The sequence below is a fragment of the Coregonus lavaretus genome (assembly GCF_964263955.1).
Source record: "Coregonus lavaretus genome assembly, chromosome: 10".
Classification (NCBI taxonomy): domain Eukaryota; kingdom Metazoa; phylum Chordata; class Actinopteri; order Salmoniformes; family Salmonidae; genus Coregonus; species Coregonus lavaretus.
The window spans coordinates 5,364,217-5,390,555 of NC_139997.1; the positions used below are offsets into that span (position 1 = coordinate 5,364,217).

At 45.6% G+C, this 26,339-nt stretch overlaps 1 protein-coding gene across 2 annotated transcripts in view; it reads right to left on the minus strand.

The window, feature by feature from the left end:
• Positions 1–1,166: 1,166 nt before the first annotated feature.
• Positions 1,167–26,339, minus strand: part of LOC311136564 (AF4/FMR2 family member 1-like) — a 92,594-nt gene continuing 67,421 nt past the window's right edge. The window contains exons 8-19 of one of the 2 annotated variants that reach the window (XM_084170748.1): positions 24,627–24,780; positions 20,347–21,324; positions 16,531–16,625; positions 13,603–13,792; positions 11,693–11,826; positions 11,525–11,588; positions 11,264–11,400; positions 10,729–10,800; positions 10,444–10,537; positions 6,553–6,593; positions 6,076–6,302; positions 1,167–5,851 (exon numbers count right to left, since the gene is read on the minus strand). In XM_084170748.1, coding sequence (XP_084026874.1) covers positions 5,727–5,851; positions 6,076–6,302; positions 6,553–6,593; positions 10,444–10,537; positions 10,729–10,800; positions 11,264–11,400; positions 11,525–11,588; positions 11,693–11,826; positions 13,603–13,792; positions 16,531–16,625; positions 20,347–21,324; positions 24,627–24,780 — 2,311 coding nt within the window. In that variant the 3' untranslated portion in view covers positions 1,167–5,726. Of the gene's footprint in view, positions 5,852–6,075; positions 6,306–6,552; positions 6,594–10,443; positions 10,538–10,728; positions 10,801–11,263; positions 11,401–11,524; positions 11,589–11,692; positions 11,827–13,602; positions 13,793–16,530; positions 16,626–20,346; positions 21,325–24,626; positions 24,781–26,339 lie in introns of both variants that reach the window. The other variant, XM_084170747.1, reaches the window with a different exon arrangement.

Here is a 26,339-nt window from a genome sequence, read left to right on the forward strand (position 1 = left end):
TGTACAGTGGTCCTCTGCAGAGATAGACAAGATTGTCCAGCAATGGCGTGCCATCCATCATAGTAAATGGAATGAGACAAAAAAAACACACTGGGCTTCTGGAGTGAGATTTGGTGGGCTTCTGGAGTGAGATTTGGACGTTCAGGGATGCAGCTGATATCAACCCGTTTCAAGAACTTGCCATGGCTGCTGTGTCTGTGTTGTCCAGCCAGATAGCATTTGCTACGAAGACTGTTCTTACTGTATGGAAACCAGAGTTTGGCCCCCAAAACAAGCTTCCTCTCATCATTATCCATACCCGAGCCATCTCTCCCTGGTACCTCATTATACACAAACACCAACTCATTCTACGGAATGCATTCTGTAGGTTATCATCACCAAACCATTCATAAAATCAATTGTCATCTCCAGATACCCCTATCTCGAGTAAAACCCCATGTCCTTGACCACACGCCTAGACTAGCTGCAGGGAGATGAAGCAGGGAAACATATGACATGTTAATATTTCTCTCACAGTGACCAGAGTTCTTAAACCCCCATCGATTGGGGATGGCCCTTTTAGCTGTAGCCCCAGAGAGATCCTATTAAATTACTAATCATTCATTAGTATCCTAATTCTATGTGTAGCCCCCTATCCAAACTTATATTACGATAGCTAGCCCAACAGCAGCAGAAATGTTACTCAAGTGACGAGCTCGCCACCGGATGCTGGTGGTATCATCGTAGTAACGCTAGCTGCTATTCATCCCAATGCAATTGTCGAAGCAAAAAAAAAAATGCAATGAACGGTTTAACTGACGACTGTGGATCCTTGTCTAACCGTTCATATTTAAATTTAAATGAAGTGCGCATTAACAACTTTAAAATACTCAAAAACAGATTTGCAACATTGCTAGCTCTCGGAGTTCGCGGGTGTTCTGAGCTGTGGGTCGCACCAGAACTTCCAAACCTTCGGTCGGTGTACTGTTGTTGCCCATCAACGGTCCATCTCAAAACGTCCCACATACAACATATCATTCCGTTTTCTAAGTAGCGAGGGGGGTTACATGTCTTACCTTGAATTCATGTTTTATAGCAGATGTCATAATTATAAAATAAATAAGAATGCCATATTTCGATGTGGTACTGTAGTACTATAGTTATAACACAATAATTCACACAGCCAGCACATTTTCCCCAAAGTTTATTGCCTCAAACATTTTACAGTGCAGAGGTCTGGTCTAGATGGCGGAGATGTATTGTCGAGCCAGCTAAACTTTTTCAACAATTCATCTTCAGCTACAGCAGCCAAGCTACAAAAGGTCTGCAAAACAGCATCTTTGGAAAAAGGAACTTAAGAGTCAAAGAAAACCTAAATTCATTGTCAATCAGTCTTTATACATCTCTGTACATTGCAGCTCAAACTATTTACATATTTCCACAAGGCAAAAAAGTTTAATTACAAAACATTTCTGCACATTTTCCCAGTAAATGACCAAGGTGATGACGGTCCTTTTAGTGTGAGATCATATATTTATGGACAATAATTATAATTTTGCACACAGAATACCTACTGAAGCGCAAAAAAAAAAAAAATAGATTTAAATGAAGCATGACAACGAAGCTTCAAAAATATGAAAGGACATGTAACATGACATAGAAACCAGAGCAATGTTTTAGTAAGTACAATTGTAGAATGTTATCTCAAACATTCTACAATTGTTTGAGAACATTTAATTTCATGTGCAGTTTTTTGACATCCAAGTTGGGAAACTCAAAGTATGATTGATTACTTACAAAGCAGCCTACTTTGGGAGGGGAAAAAAATATATATAGAAAAAAAAAAGAAAAACCATGGTACCAGTGTACTCTATTCATACGGTTCATATTTGTGATCAAATACATACATAAAAGCATTGTTCTTTTGTGGTTCCAAGTGCAGCCCTTATATATTTGTACTCCAATAGAAATAGCTTTTCCAGTGAGTCCCCATTTTGTTTTTGTTTTACAGTATAGTAACAATAAAACAATTCATATAACTAAATGGCACATATTTAGTCAATTTAAAGCAAAGCATTTTATTATTGTTCTTTCTTTAATGTTCTAAATATTGTTTTTGCTTTTATCGTTCAGTTTTATTGCTCATAACCAAAATAACAACAAGCAAGAGGAAGTGACAGGTCAGGTCAAAGTGGTATTTTCAGTCCAACCCAGAGGAGAACACTGAAGGAAACCCGAAAATGATGCAAATGATACATGTTGTTTATCTTGCTGTAAGCATTGACGTGTTAATGCAGAAATTAGAGGCAGGGTGGGAAGAAAATATCAGAATATTGATTGACTTAATGTTTAACATCCGTTAAACATTAAATAACCACTGATTTAATCAAATACGAGTGTGCAATTGTAATACCATCAAAAACCCCACCTTTATTGAAATCCGAAAAACAAATACCATGATGTCATTCATTCTACAGAAATTGAACAGGGCGCTTTAAAAAGGGAAATGTCATTCATTCTACAGAAAGGCAGTGTCTAGGTCTGGTCATCTTTGATCTCCATGAATAGACGGTGCAATTTGGGACACAGCTCTTGTTATCGGGGGAGTTGTGTGGTCTAAAATGGTGGTAACAGCCACTGAAGAGATAATGGCCAATAGGGTCAAAGGTCAGTCGTAAGATTTAGCCAATCATTTGCCCAGTCACTTCTGTTGACCTGTGTGGTACATAAACCTTAGTTGCAACTACTGTACGAAAAAACAGCAATCATTTAGTTGTCATTTAGTTGACAAGTGTTATTTTTCAAATTACTTGGGCTGTTATTGTATGTACGCACGGCACGACACCAGATCTATGCAAAGGATGTAAACAAAAACAACCTGTCAGCGCTTCCTCACAGGTTGCCAGTCCTACGGTGAATCATTTCCAACTGTCACGGCTGTCAGTAAAAGGGAAGAGAAATACTTGACCATCCTGCTCCCATACCACATACTCAGTCCACTTTTGACTTCAGTTAAAATGGGACTTGATTTGTCATCGGCTCAATACAAGATGATACCATTGAAGACGTATTCCATTTAGGGGAGAGGAAGTGCCCTTTAACACCTCTAAGGCACTTTACCTTCTATTGAATTATGCCATGTTGTCTGTATAAAAACTGGTTACATGCACAGCTTCAGCCTGCGTGTTAAAAAGTATGTATGCTGAATAGATTGCAGACCTAGAGAAAACACTCTTAACCATCACACTAAACAACAGTCCCTCCCTCCCCTCCCCTCCCCTCCCCTCCCCTCCCCTCAGACAGCTTTACACTGCTTCCCATGTGCAGTGAAGATGAGGTAGTTACTTCCTCCTTCCTGTCTGAAGAGTAGGGATCAGGCTACTGGTTAAACTGTACTCCATCAGCGACTATTTGGCTTCTTATCTCAAATGTTTTAGATGAACAGTTATTGTTGATAAAAAAAAAAGGAACTTAAAGTACAAAATCCAACTCAAATCAAAGCATATTTCTGTTATGACTGAATTAACATAGTGGACCCGCCCCCCGGCATGCAGAGTCCATCACTTTAGAAGAGAAAATAATAATATCGTCACAAAAAGCATCAAGGACCATCTTGTCTCCATGAATGAAAAAGGCCATTCAAGAATACTGACGTCCATATTTCAGGGCAATGCATCTAGCCACTTCAAAATACTTATATGGTAGAGCAGAGACATACTAATTATATCCTGCCGAATTTCACCAATATTATTATAGACGTATCTGGGATGGATGGATCCCTTCAGTTCTATAGGACTTTTCAGTTGGATGTGAAGTAAACATTGGCCACATCAACGCTTTTGATCAAACAAAAAACTTAATTGAAACATCAACAATATATTAATAGTGATAATAATGAAGACCATGATAATAAATAAGCTTTTTGTCGTCACTGCTTTTGCATTCCCACAGGAGAAAGGTGGGGCCTCTTTGACCCCAACCAAAAAGCAGGTTCTTCAGACAACCATCTCACAGGGACACAGGACCCAGGAGGGGTGGGCAGGCCACAGGGAGACGCCCTCACTGACCCCAGGACAGACAGGACCCAGGAGGGGTGGGCAGGCCACAGGGAGACACCCTCACTGACCCCAGGACAGACAGGACCCAGGAGGGGTGGGCAGGCCACAGGGAGACACCCTCACTGACCCCAGGACAGACAGGACCCAGGGGGGTGGGCAGGCCACAGGGAGACTGGGCCCAGGGGGGTGGGCAGGCCACAGGGAGACTGGGCCCAGGGGGGTGGGCAGGCCACAGGGAGACGCCCTCACTGACCCCAGGACAGACAGGACCCAGGAGGGGTGGGCAGGCCACAGGGAGACACCCTCACTGACCCCAGGACCCAGAGGGGTGGGCAGGCCACAGGGAGACACCCTCACTGACCCCAGGACAGACAGGACCCAGGAGGGGTGGGCAGGCCACAGGGAGACACCCTCACTGACCCCAGGACAGACAGGACCCAGGGGGGGTGGGCAGGCCACAGGGAGACTGGGCCCAGGGGGGTGGGCAGGCCACAGGGAGACTGGGCCCAGGGGGGTGGGCAGGCCACAGGGAGACGCCCTCACTGACATACACTGTATGTATGCATGCATGTATGTATGTGTAGTTGGGAGAAAATGATATAAAAAGGTGACTTGGTATCCATGTGAACAACTTATAGAGGGACATGGGATCCTGCTTTCATCTGACGGCCAGTCAATAAATAAAACCAAAATGGATGTCCTGGACAGGGGAATCCAGGGGTGGGCTGGGTATTGTCGCCAGGGCTGGGCTGGGTATTGTCGACAGGGCAAGGCAGGGCTGGGAATTGTCGACAGGGCAAGGCAAGCCTGGGAATTGTCGACAGGGCAAGGCAAGGCTGGGAATTGTCGACAGGGCAAGGCAAGGCTGGGAATTGTCGACAGGGCAAGGCAAGGCTGGGAATTGTCGACAGGGCAAGGCAAGGCTGGGAATTGTCGACAGGGCAAGGCAGGGCTGGGAATTGTCGACAGGGCAGGGCAGGGCTGAGTATTGTCGACAGGGCAGGGCTGAGTATTGTCGACAGGGCAGGGCAGGGCTGGGTATTGTCGGCAGGGCAGGGCTGGGTATTGTCGGCAGGGCAGGGCAGGGCTGGGTATTGTCGACAGGGCAGGGCAGGGCTGGGTATTGTCGACAGGGCAGGGCAGGGCTGGGTATTATCGGCAGGGCAGGGCTGGGTATTGTCGGCAGGGCAGGGCAGGGCTGGGTATTGTCGACAGGGCAGGGCAGGGCAGGGTATTGTCGACAGGGCAGGGCAGGGCATTGTCGACAGGGCAGGGCAGGGCATTGTCGACAGGGCAGGGCAGGGCTGGACATTGTCGACAGGGCAGGGCAGGGCTGGACATTGTCGACAGGGCAGGGCTGGCCATTGTCGACAGGGCAGGGCAGGGCAGGGCTGGGTATTGTCGACAGGGCAGGGCAGGGCTGGGTATTGTCGACAGGGCAGGGCAGGGCTGGGTATTGTCGACAGGGCAGGGCAGGGCTGGGTATTGTCGACAGGGCAGGGCAGGGCAGGGCAGGGCAGGGCAGGGTATTGTCGACAGGGCAGGGCAGGGCAGGGTATTGTCGGCAGGGCAGGGCAGGGCAGGGTAGGGTATTGTCGGCAGGGCAGGGCAGGGCAGGGCAGGGCAGGGCAGGGTAGGGTATTGTCGGCAGGGCAGGGCAGGGTGGGGTAGGACCGGGATGCGAAGCGGTCACTGTGCCTCGCGGGTGTCCAGTCGGAGCCACTGCAGTCCCTGCCGAGTGTGACGCACCAGAGAGCTCATGGTGGACGCCAGGCTCAACGGTCCCAGAGCCAAGTCCAGCTCTGACAGCAAATCTAGAGAGACATGGAGAGATGGAGAGATAAGGAAATACCAACAGACTGAGTAGGAGTAAAGAAATGCTCACATGAATATTACTACAACTGTCTATCCACGTCACCAGTATCTTTTCCCCACAGTGATCCTGACCTCTAGTGCTGACATACAGAACTACAGCTATAAAGGATCCATTCCTGTGTAATAATATCCCCGTGACTTTAACCCTCCGCTGCTCCCTCACCACTGCCTTTGTGGGCCAGCTCGTCAGCCTGCTCCCAGATGTCGTGAGCACTCAGGAAGAGTGCCGTGATGTTGACGTAGGACGACGCCACCTGCTGGATGACCTGTGGAATGGCCACGGTGCTGACGGTGCCCACCCCAACCCCGCTGCTGTGGTTGGAGCCCGGCCCAGAACTGGTTGTGCTGGCAGGAGATGGCATGGGAGACATGGGGGATGGGGTGCCAGTGCTTCTGAGGAAGAGAGAGCAAGCCAGGGCATGAGACTGAGCACGTCTACAACAGTCTATATACGTATTATGTTGGTTCACTGGGCTGTATATTTCACCGTCAATCAAACAAGTGTTCCTTATAATGCCCTTTTCATATCAACAGTATTGATTATTGATTGACTGATTTATTGTGCATGAGAGAAATGGTATATGTCTAAAAGGGAACAGGCTTTAGGGAGGACATACTGTACAATAGGTAAAATACTTACTTTGAGACACATGGTGAAGGAGCTGCAGACTTTAAAGAACTCTGAAAAGGAGGATGTGAGACAAAAATCTAAATCATTTTTATTTCAAACGTAAAAAAAACAAACCATAGGTTGACTGCTCCAAGGATCAGTTTCCCCAGACATACACTGAACAAAAAATAAAAACGCAACATGCAACAATTTCAACATTTTTACTGAGTTACAGTTCACATAAGGAAACGAGTCAATTTAAATAAATAAATTAGGCCCTAATCTATGGATTTCACATGACTGGGCAGGGGCGCAGCCACTGGGGAGCCAGGCCCAGCCAATCAGAATGAGTTTTTTCCCCACAAAAGGGCATTATTACAGACAGAAATACTCCTCGGTTTCATCAGCTGTCCGGGTGGCTGGTCTCAGACGATCCCGCAGGTGAAGAAACCGGATGTGGAGGTCCTGGGCTGGCATGGTTACACATGGTCTGCGGTTATGAGGCAGGTTGGACGTACTGCCAAATTCTCTAAAACGACGTTGGAGATGGCTTAAGCAAAATTAACATTCAATTCTCTGCAACAGCTCTGGTGGACATTCCTGCAGTCAGCATGCCAATTGCACGCTCCTTCAAATCTTGAGACATCTGTGGCATTGTGTTGTGTGACAAAACTGCACATTTTAGAGTGGCCTTTTATTGTCCCCAGCACAAGGTGCACCTGTGTATTTACATTTTAGCAGACGCTCTTATCCAGAGCGATTTCCAGTTAAGTGAGTGCATACATCTTCATACTGGCCCCCTGTGGGAATCGAACCCACAACCCTGGCGTTGCAAGCGCCATGCTCTACCAACTGAGCTACACGGGACTATAGTGAAGTGATCATGCTGTTTAAATCAGCTTCTTGATATGCCACACCTAGGGGGACGTTTTTGCCTGCGCTGCAGACGGCTATACAGGTCTGCTAATACAAGACTATTAAAGGCCCAGTGCACTACTTTTGTGATAAATTAGATTTTTCAAAAATATGTATTTATTTATTCAGATTTTTCAGGGGGTGCTACAGCACCCACCGCTATGATGGGAACAACACTTTACATGTTGCGTTTATATTTTTGTTCAGTATAGATTTAAACCAGGTGAGAATGACTGCCCCCTCTCACTGAAACCATGGAAGTTTAAGACCGACCACGGTACTGCAGGCATTGTTTGCAGAAAACAGTATCCCCCCCATTATAGTGAATGGAAAAATTGCAATCTTCTTGGTCAATCTTCATGTAAATAAACAAAAGTTTAGATGACAATCTTGGTACCAATAATTGCTTCTAATAAACCAGGTGTATGTCTTTGAACCAATTATTTGAAAATCGCACACAGCAGAAGTTCTAAGGATAATTGAGTTGCGCTAATTGCAGCCTGCAGTACCCCGGGCGACCTTCAACTCAAGTTACTCAATGAGTGGGGGCAGCACCGAGCTAGCCTGCAACGTCACTTCCTGGAGTAGCTCAAATGGCACGTTATGTCTCCATGAGAAGCCATCTTAACCAACTTAATTTCACTTCAATGATCGGAGGCTTTGTCCATTCATATACAGTGCCTTCGGAAAGTATTCAGACCCCTTGACTTTTTAAACATTTTGTTACGTTACAGCCTTATTCTAAAATGAATTAAATTAAACAATTTCCTCAGCAATCTACACACAATACCCCATAATGACAAAGCGAAAACAGGTTTAGAATGTTTTGCAAATGTATAAAAAATAAAAAACAGAAATACCTTATTTACATAAGTATTCAGTCCCTTTGCTATGAGACTCGAAATTGAGCTCAGATGCATCCTGTTTCCATGATCATCCTTGAGATGTTTCTACAACTTGGAGTCCACCTGTGGTAAATTAAATTGATTGGACATGATTTGGAAAGGCACACACCCGTCCATATAAGGTCCCACAGTTGACAGTGCATGTCAGAGCAAAAACCAAGCCATGAGGTCGAAGGAATTGTGCGTAGAGCTCAGAGACAGGATTGTGTCGAGGCACAGATCTAGGGAAGGGTACCAAAAGATTTCTGCAGCATTGAAGGTCCCCAAGAACACAGTGGCCTCAATCATTCTTAAATGGAAGAAGTTTGGAACCACCGAGACTCTTCCTAGAGCTGGCCGCACGGCCAAACTGAGCAATCGGGGGAGAAGGGCCTTGGTCAGGGAGGTGACCAAGAACCCGATGGTCACTCTGACAGAGCTCCAGAGTTCCTCTGTGGAGATGGGAGAACCTTCCAGAAGGACAACCATCTCTGCAGCACTCCACCAATCAGGCCTTTATGGTAGAGTGGCCAGATGGAAGTCACTCCTCAGTAAAAAGGCACATGACAGCGCGCTTGGAGTTTGCCAAAAGGCACCTAAAGAGTCTCAGACCATGAGAAACAAGATTCTCTGGTCTGATGAAACCAAGATTGAACTCTTTGGCCTGAATGCCAAACGTCTGGAGGAAACCTGGCACCATTTCTACGGTGAAGCATGGGTGGCAGCATCATACTGTGGGTATGTTTTTCAGCGGCAGGGACTGGGAGGCTAGTCAGGATCTAGGAAAAGATGAACAGAGCAAAGTACAGAGAGATCCTTGATGAAAACCTGCTCCAGAGCTCTCAGGACCTCAGACTGAGAGGCCCAGCCAGAGTCCAGACTTGAACCCGAATGAACATCTCTGGAGAGACCTGAAAATAGCTGTGCAGCGACGCTCCCCATCCAACCTGACAGAGCTCGAGAGGATCTGCAGAGAAGAATGGGAGAAACTCCCCAAATACAGTTGCCAAGCTTGTAGTGTCATACCCAAGAATACTCGAGGCAGTAATCGCTGGCAAATGTGCTTCAACAAAGTACTGAGTAAAGGGTCTGAATACTTATGTAAATGTGATATCAGTTAAAAAAAAAAAAAAAATTAGCAAAACCTGTTTTTGCTTTATCATTATGGGGTATTGTGTGTATATTGATGAGGGAAAAAAACAATTTAACAATGTAACGTAACAAAATGTGGGAAAAAGTAAAGGGGTCTGAATACTTTCCGAAGACCTGGACTAAAAAAGCACTTTAGCAAAGATTTTTTATAACTAACCCAAGATAGACCACAGTCGTTTCCAATGGGAGCAAATTAATCATAGTGGGCAGAACAAGCAAGAAGGTGGGCAGAGCCAAGCACGAGCTAGCGAGATCCTATTGGCGCGTTCTAGCATGTATTTGCATATTTCCATTAGGGAGCGCCTACTCTGTGAAGTGCGTGTGTGCAATAACTCAATTCGCCCTTGCAATCCTAAACAATGCAATTGCTTGAAACTTTAGCAAACAGTAAATTAAATAAATAAAAACTTTGTCCAATCTGTTCGTAACAGATTATAGTTTTGGGAACATTAAACTGTATGGAGAGCAAATGATTAAATCGATTAGAACATTTTCAGAACGACGGCCAAAATATATCTCGCTCCATCTTCTTCCACTTCCTCTCATCACAATATTTGGTGGTGAGTGGAAATGCCAACCGGATGCTTCAGATTTATACATCCGGTGAAACTTCTGGCTCATTGTTCTATCTGTGACTTCAGTACTCCACTGGTTGATTCCTCAGAACGCCACTGGTTGATTCCTCAGAACGCCACTGGTTGATTCCTCAGAACGCCACTGGTTGATTCCTCAGAACGCCACTGGTTGATTCCTCAGAACGCCACTGGTTGATTCCTCAGAACGCCACTGGTTGATTCCTCAGAACGCCACTGGTTGATTCCTCAGAACGCCACTGGTTGATTCCTCAGAACGCCACTGGGTTGATTCCTCAGAACGTCACTGGTTGATTCCTCAGAACATACGTGTAGACTAAGGAACATACGTGTAGACTAAGGAACAAAGAACAAATTCAATAATCCTAAAAGCCTACCTTGAAATGATCTGTGAGGGTCCTTGAATACTTAAGTGCTACTTCTCTTTTGTAGCGAAACATGGCCATCTGTAGAAGGGACAGGCCCCTCATACTGCCAGACAGAAAATAACAACAAGGTTACGTTCCCATAATCCTCTCCAGGAACACTTCATTTCAATGACTTCTGAGGTAAAATAGATCCAAATGTGCCACTACTTTACATTTAACAGAAATATGGTAAACTATTGTTTGGTGTAGCAGAGTATACATTACAATACAGCAGGGTTGTGGTTATCTATTTACCATAAAACTGTAAAGTCCTTGTCTGTAGCAGGGGCCGAGGGGTTCACAGAGCCCTTTAGTTTCAGTATGAACCTGTGAAGACCGGCAGACGTGGCATTTAAATAAAGAAAATAACTAGACAAAGCACAGGAAACACAGTAAAGCAAAGGAGAGTTTCATATCCTGTCCTATGTCACACATCCAAACGGTGTTACGTCAGCAGTCAGAAGGGGGACAGCAGAGGGAGTACTTTGATCATTATTTCATACATTTACATTTTTAGTCATTTAGCAGACGCTCTTATCCAGAGCGACTTACATGAGCAATTAGGGTTAAGTGCCTTGCTCAAGGGCACATCGACAGATTTTTCACCTAGTCGGCTCGGGGATTACAACCAGCAACCTTTCGGTTACTGGCACAACGCTCTTAACCACTAAGCTACCTGCCGCCCCATACATGTCCTGTTTATGTTAATCTGTGGGTAGTCTCAGTGCTCAGACTACTCACTACGGCTAAGGAGCTCTACCTAAAACATATTGGTTTTTTGTTTGCTCACCTGATCAGATCCAAGGTCTCAGCGAACATCGTATACGCCGACTTCGGGGTCTGGGGATCGGTTTCCATAGCGATGCCGCTCTCCACGAAGGACATGGCAGCATCTAGGTAGTTGAAAGCTTTGCCCACCTTATCCGGCTGGATGAAACACACAAACCTTAGTTTAATTGGGCCACAGAAACCACTGAGCTCATCTCTGATGACAAAGCGAAAGAGAAATAGAGAATTGAGAGAGAATTAGAGAAAGAATGGGGACAGTTACCGTTGCATCTGCTTTGTGCTTCAGTATTTTGGCTTCCTTCATATGATACTCCACTGGGTGCTGCCTGTGGGCAGCAGGAACATAGTTACATACCAGGCACAACAACAGCCCTTAGAGATGGAGAAATGGGCACTCACACAACAATGACAAACTGGGAGGGACGTTTACCTGTCCTCAAACTGGAGCAGGGGTCTGGAGGACAGGGCAGCCCCGGTGGGCTGGGCAGGCAGGGGTCTGGAGGACGAGGCAGCCCCGGTGGGCTGGGCAGGCATGGTGAAGGCAACACTGCTCTTGGGGGCATTCTGACAGAACCACAGACGAGACAGTATTAGAAAAGCCTTCATATCAACGTCTGATTCTCATTGATTTCATACAAGCTTTATACAACCAATTAATGCTACATAAATACTGAGCATCTTTCCTTTGTATAACATTAAAACATTACTGCAACACATGCATGAATGTACAGTACCAGTCAAAAGTTTGGACACCTACTCATTCAAGGGTTTTTCTTTATTTTTACTATTTTCTACATTGTAGAATAATAGTGAAGACATCAAAACTATGAAATAACACATATGGAATCATGTAGTAACCAAAAAAAGTGTTAAACAAATCAAAATATATTTTATATTTGAGATTCTTCAAATAGCCACCCTTTGCCTTGATGACAGCTTTGCACACTCTTGGCATTCTCTCAACCAGCTTCATGAGGTAGTCACCTGGAATGCATTTAAATTACCAGGTGTGCCTTGTTAAAAGTTAATTGTGGAATTTATTTCCTTCTTAAGGCGTTTGAGCCAATCAGTTGTGTTGTGACAAGGTAGGGGTGGTATACAGAAGATAGCCCTATTTGGTAAAAGACCAAGTCCATATTATGGCAAGAACAGCTCAAATAAGCAAAGAGAAACAACAATCCATCATTACTTTAAGTCATGAAGGTCAGTCAATCCGGAACATATCACGAACTTTGAACGTTTCTTCAAGTGCAGTCGCAAAAACCATCAAGCGCTATGATGAAACTGGTTCTCATGAGGACTGCCACAGGAATGGAAGACCCAGAGTTACCTCTGCTGCAGAGGATAAGTTCATTAGAGTTACCAGCCTCAGATTGCAGCCCAAATAAATGCTTCACAGAGTTCAAGTAACAGACACATCTCAACATCAACTGTTCAGAGGAGACTGCGTGAATCAGGCCTTCATGGTCGAATTGCTGCAAAGAAACCACTACTAAAGGACACCAATAAGAAAAAGAGACTTGCTTGGGCAAAGAAACACGAGCAATGGACATTAGACTGGTGGAAATCTGTCCTTTGGTCTGATGACTCCAAATTTGAGATTTTTGGTTCCAACTGCTGTGTATTTGTGAGACGCAGAGTAGGTGAACGGATGATCTCTGCATGTGTGGTACCCACCGTGAAGCATGGAGGAGGTGGTGTGATGGGTGTGGGGGTGCTCATCTGGTGACACTGTGTGATTTATTTAGAATTCAAGGCACACTTAACCAGCATGGCTACCACAGCATTCTGCAGCGATATGCCATCCCATCTGGCTTGTACTTAGTGGGACTATCATTTGTTTTTTCAACAGGACAATGACCCAACACACCTCCAGGCTGTGTAAGGGCTATTTTACCAAGAAGGAGAGTGATGGAGTGCTGCATCAGATGACCTGGCCGCGACAATCACTCGACCTCAACCAAATTGAGATGGTTTGGGATGACTTGGACCGCAGAGTGAAGGAAAAGCAGCCAACAAGTGCACAGCATATGTGGGAACCCCTTCAAGACTGTTGGAAAAGCATTCCTCATGAAGCTGGTTGAGAGAATGCCAAGAGTGTGAAAAGCTGTCATCAAGGCAAAGGGTGGCTACATTGAAGAATCTAAAATCTATTTAGATTTGTTTAACACTTTTTTTGGTTAATACATGATTCCATGTGTGTTATTTCATAGTTTTGATGTCTTCACTATTATTCTACAATGTAGAAAATAGTAAAAATCAAGAGAAACCCTTGAATGAGTAGGTTTCCAAACTTTTGACTGGTGCTGTATTACATACACATTGACTCAAATATCCTACCTTGGCGTGCTCTGTGCGTTGTTTTCCAGTGCTCTTCTTGTGCTTGACGGCCTCCCGGTTCCTGCGGTTGGCTGCCGAGGCTGTGCTGGGCTCTGGGGCATCCACTGCTTGCCGTTTGTGGCTCCCCTGCCCTTTCCCAGGGTCCTGCTGCAGAGGGACAGGAGCCCCCTTAGAACGCTTCCTCTCCGTCCTGTGAGACAGAATGCCAGACAGCATGTTACAGAGGGGTGAGCAGAATGCCAGACAGCATGTTACAGAGCGGTGAGCAGAATGCCAGACAGCATGTTACAGAGCGGTGAGCAGAATGCCAGACAGCATGTTACAGAGCGGTGAGCAGAATGCTGTGGATCTCTACAGGGGGACTTTCCACGTCTGACACCCAGCCCAGTCTCTTGGGATATGGGCAAACAAGAGGTTATTAAGGTGCTTGGAAATCACCAAACATTTTCTTTGATGCAACTCCAATATCTTTGTAGTGTTATGGTATAGGTATACGAGAATAATGATATACCAGAAGTAGTTTGGGGCAGAGAAGCTATGGGTGGATGGATGGATGGATACGCTGCAGAGCTTTGAAGACACTAGCTAGGAGGAGGAGAGAGATGGTGTAGTGTTACTGACTAGCTAGGAGGAGGAGAGAGATGGTGTAGTGTTACTGACTAGCTAGGAGGAGGAGAGAGATGGTGTAGTGTTACTGACTAGCTAGGAGGAGGAGAGAGATGGTGTAGTGTTACTGACTAGCTAGGAGGAGAGAGATGGTGTAGTGTTACTGACTAGCTAGGAGGAGGAGAGAGATGGTGTAGTGTTACTGACTAGCTAGGAGGAGGAGAGAGATGGTGTAGTGTTACTGACTAGCTAGGAGGAGAGAGATGGTGTAGTGTTACTGACTAGCTAGGAGGAGAGAGATGGTGTAGTGTTACTGACTAGCTAGGAGGAGGAGAGAGATGGTGTAGTGTTACTGACTAGCTAGGAGGAGAAGAGAGATGGTGTAGTGTTACTGACTAGCTAGGAGGAGGAGAGAGATGGTGTAGTGTTACTGACTAGCTAGGAGGAGGAGAGAGATGGTGTAGTGTTACTGACTAGCTAGGAGGAGGAGAGAGATGGTGTAGTGTTACTGACTAGCTAGGAGGAGAAGAGAGATGGTGTAGTGTTACTGACTAGCTAGGAGGAGAAGAGAGATGGTGTAGTGTTACTGACTAGCTAGGAGGAGGAGAGAGATGGTGTAGTGTTATTGACTAGCTAGGAGGAGAGAGATGGTGTAGTGTTACTGACTAGCTAGGAGGAGGAGAGAGATGGTGTAGTGTTACTGACTAGCTAGGAGGAGGAGAGAGATGGTGTAGTGTTACTGACTAGCTAGGAGGAGGAGAGAGATGGTGTAGTGTTACTGACTAGCTAGGAGGAGGAGAGAGATGGTGTAGTGTTACTGACTAGCTAGGAGGAGGAGAGAGATGGTGTAGTGTTACTGACTAGCTAGGAGGAGGAGAGAGATGGTGTAGTGTTATTGACTAGCTAGGAGGAGGAGAGAGATGGTGTAGTGTTACTGACTAGCTAGGAGGAGGAGAGAGATGGTGTAGTGTTACTGACTAGCTAGGAGGAGGAGAGAGATGGTGTAGTGTTATTGACTAGCTAGGAGGAGAGAGATGGTGTAGTGTTACTGACTAGCTAGGAGGAGAGAGATGGTGTAGTGTTACTGACTAGCTAGGAGGAGGAGAGAGATGGTGTAGTGTTACTGACTAGCTAGGAGGAGGAGAGAGATGGTGTAGTGTTACTGACTAGCTAGGAGGAGAGAGAGAGATGGTGTAGTGTTACTGACTAGCTAGGAGGAGGAGAGAGATGGTGTAGTGTTATTGACTAGCTAGGAGGAGAGAGATGGTGTAGTGTTACTGACTAGCTAGGAGGAGGAGAGAGATGGTGTAGTGTTACTGACTAGCTAGGAGGAGAGAGATGGTGTAGTGTTACTGACTAACTAGGAGGAGGAGAGAGATGGTGTAGTGTTACTGACTAGCTAGGAGGAGGAGAGAGATGGTGTAGTGTTACTGACTAGCTAGGAGGAAGAGAGAGATGGTGTAGTGTTACTGACTAGCTAGGAGGAGGAGAGAGATGGTGTAGTGTTACTGACTAGCTAGGAGGAGGAGAGAGATGGTGTAGTGTTACTGACTAGCTAGGAGGAGGAGAGAGATGGTGTAGTGTTACTGACTAGCTAGGAGGAGAGAGAGATGGTGTAGTGTTACTGACTAGCTAGGAGGAGAGAGATGGTGTAGTGTTACTGACTAGCTAGGAGGAGGAGAGAGATGGTGTAGTGTTACTGACTAGCTAGGAGGAGGAGAGAGATGGTGTAGTGTTACTGACTAGCTAGGAGGAGGAGAGAGATGGTGTAGTGTTACTGACTAGCTAGGAGGAGGAGAGAGATGGTGTAGTGTTACTGACTAGCTAGGAGGAGGAGAGAGATGGTGTAGTGTTACTGACTAGCTAGGAGGAGGAGAGAGATGGTGTAGTGTTACTGACTAGCTAGGAGGAGGAGAGAGATGGTGTAGTGTTACTGACTAGCTAGGAGGAGGAGAGAGATGGTGTAGTGTTACTGACTAGCTAGGAGGAGAGAGATGGTGTAGTGTTACTGACTAGCTAGGAGGAGGAGAGAGATGGTGTAGTGTTACTGACTAGCTAGGAGGAGGAGAGAGATGGTGTAGTGTTACTGACTAGCTAGGAGGAGAGAGGTGGTGTAGTGTTACTGACTAGCTAGGAGGAGGAGAGAGATGGTGTAGTGTTACTGACTAGCTAGGAGGAGGAGAGAGATGGTGTAGTGTTACTGACTAGCTAGGAGGAGAGAGATGGTGTAGTGTTACTGACTAGCTAGGAGGAGGAGGAGAGAGATGGTGTAGTGTTACTGACTAGCTAGGAGGAGGAGAGAGATGGCGTAGTGTTACTCACTCAGACTTGCGGGAACCAGGACCTGAAGAGGAGGGTTTGAGATCTTTCTGCAGCTTTGGCTTCTTCCTTGGCACGGCTTTCACATCCTTCTCAGCCTGAAAAACAAACCGTATTAGAGACAGGCTCGCTCTTTTTACCGTTGAAAAGGGCAAACCAAGCGTCTATGGCGAAAACACCATTATTATTTTGTATTGTCTAAAAAGCAAAAACAGAGGGTTTACCCTTCGAGTAGATGACATTCTCCATTTTACTACCACATTCACTATATATAACGTTAGTCAACCGTACAGGTTGGCAGTCCTTACAGGGCCAATGACGCACAGCCTTGTTAAGAGCCTTGTGAAGGAGGCCAGGCTGCCCTGTACACCTCATCAGCAGAGAGCTTGAGGAAACGAGGACCAGATACTGTACGTATCAATTCTTTGCAATTTTGCCAGCCATAGACTGGCGTCTCTAAATGTAAATCAAAAATCGGTCGCGTACACTTATTTTGCGGATGTTATCGCAGGCGCAGAGAATTGTTTCTAGCTCCAACTGTGCAGCAATATCAAACAATACACACAAATCCCAAAAATAAAAAGAAAGAAATGAAGAAATATCAGAACAAGCCATTTCAGAGTCCGGAATATATGTATATAATGGTGTGTATAGACAGTATGGACAGTATATGAATAGAAAAGGTGTGTACAGTAGTAGTTATATAGGATGAGCCTGGACTAGAATACAGTAAATACAGTGGGGAAAAAAGTATTTAGTCAGCCACCAATTGTGCAAGTTCTCCCACTTAAAAAGATGAGAGAGGCCTGTAATTTTCATCATAGGTACACGTCAACTATGACAGACAAAATGAGAAAAAAAAATCCAGAAAATCACATTGTAGGATTTTTAATGAATTTATTTGCAAATTATGGTGGAAAATAAGTATTTGGTCACCTACAAACAAGCAAGATTTCTGGCTCTCACAGACCTGTAACTTCTTCTTTAAGAGGCTCATCTGTCCTCCACTCGTTACCTGTATTAAATGGCACCTGTTTGAACTTGTTATCAGTATAAAAGACACCTGTCCACAACCTCAAACAGTCACACTCAAAACTCCACTATGGCCAAGACCAAAGAGCTGTCAAAGGACACCAGAAACAAAATTGTAGACCTGCACCAGGCTGGGAAGACTGAATCTGCAATAGGTAAGCAGCTTGGTTTGAAGAAATCAACTGTGGGAGCAATTATTAGGAAATGGAAGACATACAAAACCACTGATAATCTCCCTCGATTTGGGGCTCCACGCAAGATCTCACCCTGTGGGGTCAAAATGATCACAAGAACGGTGAGCAAAAATCCCAGAACCACACGGTGGGACCTAGTGAATGACCTGCAGAGAGCTGGGACCAAAGTAACAAAGCCTACCATCAGTAACACACTACGCTGCCAGGGACTCAAATCCTGCAGTGCTAGACGTGTCCCCCTGCTTAAGCCAGTACATGTCCAGGCCCGTCTGAAGTTTGCTAGAGTGCATTGGATGATCCAGAAGAGGATTGGGAGAATGTCATATGGTCAGATGAAACCAAAATATAACTTTTTGGTAAAAACTCAACTCCTCGTGTTTGGAGGACAAAGAATGCTGAGTTGCATCCAAAGAACACCATACCTACTGTGAAGCATGGGGGTGGAAACATCATGCTTTGGGGCTGTTTTTCTGCAAAGGGACCAGGACGACTGATCCGTGTAAAGGAAAGAATGAATGGGGCCATGTATCGTGAGATTTTGAGTGAAAACCTCCTTCCATCAGCAAGGGCATTGAAGATGAAAAGTGGCTGGGTCTTTCAGCATGACAATGATCCCAAACACACCGCCCGGGCAATGAAGGAGTGGCTTCGTAAGAAGCATTTCAAGGTCCTGGAGTGGCCTAGCCAGTCTCCAGATCTCAACCCCATATAAAATCTTTGGAGGGAGTTGAAAGTCCGTGTTGCCCAGCGACAGCCCCAAAACATCACTGCTCTAGAGGAGATCTGCATGGAGGAATGGGCCAAAATAACAGCAACAGTGTGTGAAAACCTTGTGAAGACTTACAGAAAACGTTTGACCTGTGTCATTGCCAACAAAGGGTATATAACAAAGTATTGAGAAACTTTTGTTATTGACCAAATACTTATTTTCCACCATAATTTGCAAATAAATTCATAAAAAATCCTACAATGTGATTTTCTGGATTTTTTTTCTCTCAATTTGTCTGTCATAGTTGACGTGTACCTATGATGAAAATTACAGGCCTCTCTCATCTTTTTAAGTGGGAGAACTTGCACAATTGGTGGCTGACTAAATACTTTTTTTCTTAGGTACACCGCAGAGTGAAGGAAAATGGTTCGCTCCTAAAGACAGTGAGTCACGTGGCCTTGGCTTGCTATATAAAGCAGACAGACAGGCATCAAGGCATTTGGTTACGGTTCGATTGAATGTTAGAATGGGCAAAACAAGTGACCTAAGCGACTGATCGTGGTATGTTCGTCGGGGTCAGGCGCGCCGGTTCCAGTATCTCAGAAACGGCCGGCCTCCTGGGCTTTTCACGCACAACAGTGTTTAGGGTTTACTGAGAATGGCGAGACAAAAAAACACCCAGACAGCGGCAGTCCTGTGGGCGAAAACAGCTCGTTGACGAGAGGTTGAAGGAGAATGGTAAGAATGGTGCAAGCTAACAGGCGGCCCACAAACAGGCAAATAACGGTGTGGTACAACGGTGGTGTGCAGAACGGCATCGCAGAACGCACAACTCATCGGTGCTCGTCACGGATGGGCTATTGCAGCAGACGACCACACCGGGTTCCACTCCTATCAGCTAAAAACAAGAAGAAGAAGTGGCTCCAGTGGACACGCCATCGCCAACACTGGACAACTGGAGAAGTGGAAAAACAACAGCCTGGTCCGACGAATCCCGGTTCCTGTTGCGTCATGCTGATGGCAGAGTCAGGATTTGGCGTAAGCAGCATGAGTCCATGGCCCCATCCTGCCTGGTGACAACGCTACAGGCTGGTGGAGGTGGTGGAATGTTTTCCTGGCACGCGTTAATCCCTAAAGTACCGGGTGGTAGCCGGCTAGTAACAATGACTAAGTTCAGGGCAGGGTCCAGGGAGGAGGCTGGCTAATGATGACTGTTTAACAGTGATGGCCTGGAGATAGAAGCTGTTCATCAGTCTCTCTGTGCCAGCTTTGATGCACCTGCACTGTGTCCTCCTCCTAGATGGTAGCAGGGTGAACAGCTTGTGGCTCAGGTGGCTGAGGTCCTTGATGATGTTCTTGGCCTTCCTGTGACACCGGGTGCTGTAGATGTCCTGGAGGGCAAGCAGTGTGCCCCCGGTGATGCATTGGGGTGACCGCGCCACCCTCTGGAGAGCCCTGCAGTTGGCGTAATGTTTAGGCGATGTAAGAGGAAGGCGTACAGTCAGTACGGGACATTGTGTCTGGTGTTATGATGGCAAGCGCAACCCCATTGTGTTTTAGAGTTGGATACTACTACTACTACTGCTACTGCTACTACTACTACTACTACTGCTACTACTACTACTACTGCTACTGCTACTGCTACTACTGCTACTACTACTACTACTACTGCTACTGCTGCTACTACTGCTACTGCTGCTACTACTACTACTACTACTACTACTGCTACTGCTGCTACTACTACTACTACTACTACTACTGCTGCTACTGCTACTGCTACTACTGCTGCTGAACCCAAACCATCTCATTAATCCTAAACAACAACCACTACTATCAGCAACACCATGCATACCATTTCATCATAACAACAAAAAGCCAACCCACCGGTCTCTTTTTGCAGACTTTGGTAGGGATGGGGGCAGTAGGGTTGGTGTCTCCCCTCTCTGGGGTCGTGTAGGGTCCCTTCCTGGTGGCTGGGTCCTGGCCCCCCGGAGAAGGCCTGGAGCCCTGGGGGGGAACCCTAGACAGCAGGCTCAGCTCTATCTTTACCAGCAGGGCCCGTGGAGGCCCCTGGCGGGCCCTGGAAGCTTTGGCTGAGGACTCCCGCTTGGCCTCGTGTGCTGCGGCTGGACAGTGGCGCCTGGGCTTTTTCTGGCCCCTCCGAGGGGCCGGGAGGGTCTCTGTCCTGACGCTGGTGGTCTTCACCACAGCTGGGGTTGGCTGGTCTACCCCCTGGGCATGGCTGGGACTAGGAGCCGTCTCTCTCTTACAGACCAGCACCAGAGACACCTTGGGGCCACCCTGTGACTCTGGTTGTTCCGTCTTCCTCTTCTCAGAGGCGCCGCGCTTGGCAGGCTTCCTGCTGTCCGTTTTGGCGCCGCCGCTCTTGCTGCTGCTGTGCCCGGTTTTCGTTTTGACCTTTGGCCTGTCTGTGAACGAGGGGTCTTTGTCGCGGGGGGCCACCTCCACACTCTCCACCCGTAACCCAGCCCGAGGGTCTTCAGGGCGGGGAGCCTTGGCTGGTCTGGAGGGGTGTTTGTTCCCCACAGTCTTTCTCTGGCTGATGCTGCTGCTGCTGTCCCCAACGTGCGAGGCGGCCGGGGACGTGTGGCAGACATGCTGGTTGTGGGCAGCGCCCTCACTGCGTTGAGGTTTGGCTTCACCGTCACTGAACTCTGGGTGGTGTGGGGGTGTGTGGGATTTGTAGTCCCTGGGAGGAATGGCCTCCTCCTCATCATGGCTCTGCTGCTGTTTGGGTAGAGGGCTCAGTAGAGCGTCACTCTGGATCTCTGTGCTGGGGTTCTGCTGGCTCACTCTGATCCAGTTATTCAACTGCCAGTTAGTCACCATGGGGCCCTCAGTCTAGACAGACAGACAGACAGACATACAGACAATATATAATACATGTTAAGAAACATATAGGCCCGATTTCAACATCCTGGACTCTAAAGCCCATTTAAATGGTTTGATTTGTGTTGGTCACAAATCAAACCATTTAAATGGCAGTTGGACAGACAATATATGATCAATGTAAGGAAACACAAATATATATTAGTGGAGGGGAGGACGGCTCATAATAATGGCTGGAACAGAGCGAATGGAATGGCACCATTCCACTCATTACCATGAGCCCGTCCTCCCCAATTAAGGTGCCACCAACCTCCTGTGGGGGAGATTATATACACACACACACACACACACACACACACACACACACACAGTACCAGTCAAAAGTTTGGATACCTACTCATTCAAGGTTTTTCTTTATTTTTACTATTTTCTACATTGTAGAATAATAGTGAAGACATCAAAACTATGAAATAACACATATGGATTCATGTAGTAAACTAAAACAAGTGTTCAACAAATCAAAGTATATTTTATATTTGAGATTCTTCAAAGTAGCCACCCTTTGCATTGATGACAGCTTTGCACACTCTTGGCATTCACCCAACCAGCTTCATGAGGTAGTCACCTGGAATGCATTTAAATTAACAAGTGTGCCTTGTTAAAAGTTAATTTAATGCATTTGAGCCAATCAGTTGTGTTCTGACAAGGTAGGGGGGTATACAGAAGATAGCCCTATTTGGTAAAAGACCAAGTCCATATTATGCAAATAAGCAAAGAGAAACAACAATCCATTATCACTTCAAGACAAGAAGGTCAGTCAATCCAGACAACTTCAAGAACTTTGAAAGTTTCTTCAAGTGCAGTCGCAAAAACCATCAAGTGCTATGATGAAACTGGCTCTCATGAGGACTGCCACAGGAAAGGAAGACCCAGAGTTACCTCTGCTGCAGAGGATAAGTTCATTAGAGTTAACTGCACCTCAGATTGCAGCCCAAATAAATGCTTCACAGAGTTCAAGTAACAGACACATCAACATCAACTGTTCAGAGGAGACTGTGTGAATCAGGCCTTCATGGTCAAATTGCTGCAAAGAAACCACTACTAAAGGACACCAATAAGAAGAAGAGACTTGCTTGGGCCAAGAAACACGAGAAATTGACATTAGACCAGTGGAAATCTGTCCTTTGGTCTGATGAGTCCAAATTTCAGATTTTGGGTTCCAACCGCCGTGTCTTTGTGAGACGCAGAGCAGGTCAACGGATGATCTCCGTATGTGTGGTTCCCACCGTGAAGCATGGAGGAGGTGGTGTGATGGGTGTGGGGGTGCTCATCTGGTGACACTGTCTGTGATTTATTTAGAATTCAAGGCACACTTAACCAGCATGGCTACCACAGCATTCTGCAGCGATACACCAACCCATCTGGTTTGCGCTTAGTGGGACTATCATTTGTTTTTCAACAGGACAATGACCCAAAACACACTCCAAACACACTCCAGACTGCAGGAGTGCTGCATCAGATGACCTGGCCTCCACAGTCACCTGACCTCAACCCAATTGAGAATGTTTGGGAAGAGTCGGACCGCAGAGTGAAGGAAAAGCAGCCAACAAGAGCTCAGCATATGTGGGAACTCCTTCAAGACTGTTGGAAAAGCATTCCTGGTGAAGCTGGTTGAGAGAATGCAAAGAGTGTGCAAAGCTGTCATCAAGGCAAAGGGTGGCTATTTGAAGAATTTAAAATATATTTTGTTTAACACTTTTTCGGTTACTATATGATTCCAAATGTGTTATTTCATCGTTTTGATGTCTTCACTATTATTCTAACGTGTAGAAAACAGTAAAAATAAAGAAAAACCATTGAATGAGTAAGTGTCCCCCCAAACTTTTCACTGGCACTATATATATATAATTACCTGAGGGTTACAGACAAGACAGACAATACAGCATCAATGTAAAGAAACACAGTGCCTTGCAAAAGTATTCATCCCCCTTGGCGTTTTTCCTATTTTGTTGCATTACAACCTGTAATTTAAATGGATTTTTATTTGGATTTCATGCAATGGACATACACAAAATAGTCCAAATTGGTGAAGTGAAATGAAAAAAATAACTTGTTTCAAAAGATTCTAAAAAATAAATAACGGAAAATGGTGTGTGCATATGTATTCACCCCCTTTGCTATGAAGCCCCTAAATAAGATCTGGTGCAACCAATTACCTTCAGAATTCACATAATTAGTTAAATAAAGTCCACCTGTGTGCAATCTAAGTGTCACATGATCTCAGTGTATATACACACCTGTTCTGAAAGGCCCCAGAGTCTGCAACACCACTAAGCAAGGGGCACCACCAAGCAAGCGGCACCATGAAGACCAAGGAGCTCTCCAAATAGGTCAGGGACAAAGTTGGGTTATAAAAAAATATCAGAAACTTTGAACATCCCACGGAGCACCATTAAATCCATTATAAAAAAATGTAAAGAATATGGCACCACAACAAACCTGCCAAGAGAGGGCCGCCGACAAAAACTCACGGAGCAGGCAAGGAGGGTATTTATCAGAGGCAACAAAGAGACCAAAGATAACCCTGAAGGAGCTGCAAAGCTCCACAGCGGAGATTGGAGTATCTATCCATAGGACCACTTTAAGCCGTACACTCCACAGAGCTGGGCTTTACGGATGAGTGGCCAGAAAAAAGCCATTGCTCAAAGAAAAAAAGTAAGGAAACACATTTGGTGTTCGCCAAAAGCCATGTGGGAGACTCCCCAAACATATGGAAGAAGGTACTCTGGTCAGATGAGACTAAAATTGAGCTTTTTGGCCATCAAGGAAAACGCTATGTCTGGCGCAAACCCAACACCTCTCATCACCCCGAGAACACCATCCCCACAGTGAAGCATGGTGGTGGCAAAGTATTGACTCTGGGGGGGGGGTGAATAGTTATGCACGCTCAAGTTCTGTTTTTATTTATTTATTTATTGTTTGTTTCACAAGAAAAACTATTTTGCATCTTCAAAGTGGTAGGCATGTTGTGTAAATCAAATGATACAAACCCCCCAAAAAATCAATTTTAATTCCAGGTTGTAAGGCAACAAAATAGGAAAAATGCCAAGGGGGGTGAATACTTTCGCAAGCCATTGTATAGGACTGCTTTCCCAGACACAGATCAGGGGCCTAAAACCTAGTTCTGAGATTGACAGGACTTTTAATTTGTTTCCGGGAAACTGACCCACAGTGTATGTATGATCAATCAAAGACAAAGCAAGTCATTGAAGTGTTCTGAGTGCATGACTAAGCAGTGTGCTGTGTGATTGTACCTTGGGCACAGGTGGGCTGCTGCCCCTGAGGGGTTGTGGGGCCTCCTCTGTCCCGCTCTCACTGCTCTCACTGCTCGACTCAGACCCTGGGCTGCTCTCAGAGTCACTGGAGCTGGCCGACTCCACCCCACTGGAATGTGCTGTTACAACCGTACTGAGGGACCAGAAAGAGCGTAGAACAGGGTTACAACCGTACTGAGGGACCAGAAAGAGCGTAGAACAGGGTTACAACCGTACTGAGACGGAGACCAAGTAGGGTTACTTGCAACCAGAGAACACGGAGACAGACGCAGGTTAAATCAGAGCAGCAGGTGAGAGAGTAGGGCAGAGAATGAAAGTCTCATATCCGGACACAGCATGATAAAAAAAAAAAAAAAGCAATACCGTTTAAAAAGCAATGTAGTGAGTTAAGATTAGGGCTGACATTTTGCCAGCCGGTTATTGTCATGCAAATGACTGGCGGTCTCACGGTAATTGACCGTTAATTAACAAACACGTTTAGCATCTCCAGGCCGCTGATATTTGGAACCTCTACATTTAAAAATGTCTAATAAATCAGTTTAATATACACCATCACAACAAATAGATTGCGCATTCAGATGGAACAGAGTAAATAGGCATTTTAACGTCATAGATTTAGCCGGTGGTGATTTGAGGAATAGACACTGGCTGGAATGTGGTTTTAACCAAATCAGCATTCAGGATTAGACCCACCCGTTGTATAACTGGCTATGTGCCATGCCATAGGCTGTAGGCTAGTCCATTCCGGAGCGAGTGCGCATATGAAGTGGCTATGTTGAGCGTAAAAGCGATCATTTGAAACAGGTCTTAAATGCTGGAGATTCAGAGTTATTCGGCAACTTTAGTTGTGAATGATACAAAGCCTAGATTGTCTTCGAAATCAAAACATATCTGGGCTTCAGGATGCGACTATAGGCTATTGATGATTTGAGAAAGTCGAAGAAAAAAAAAAGATTGCGCTCTGTTCCTTGCCTCAGGCTGCACACCTGTTCTCTTATCAAGTGATCATATTTTCAACCATCAGACTCATGGAAAGAAAGTTTGGAGCGTAGCATTAGGTAACCAAGCCCATCCAGTATGCATAATAATACAGTCCACACTCAAAGGCGATTACTAGAATGTGTTTAATTTTTGGAGTATAGGCTAGGCCAATTATGTACCAAAGACATCTTAAATCACCCTGTGTAGGGTGTCGTCTTTCAGATGGGACGTTAAACGGGTGTCCTGACTCTCTGTGATCACTAAAGATCCCATGGCACTTATTGTAAGAGTAGGGGTGTTAACCCCGGTGTCCTGGCTAAATTCCCAATCTGGCCCTCATACCATCATGGCCACCTAATCATCCCCAGCTTCCAATTGGCTCATTCATCCCCCCTCCTCTCCCCTGTAACTATTCCCCAGGTCGTCGCTGTAAACGAGAACGTGTTTTTTTTATACCATATAGCCAATTTACCTGGTAAAATACATTTTCTTTAATACCATATAGCCAATTTACCTGGTAAAATACGTTTTTTTTTAATACCATATAGCCAATTTACCTGGTAAAATACATTTTTTTTAATACCATATAGCCAATTTACCTGGTAAAATACAGTTTTTTTAATACCATATAGCCAATTTACCTGGTAAAATACATTTTTTTTAATACCATATAGCCAATTTACCTGGTAAAATACAGTTTTTTTAATACCA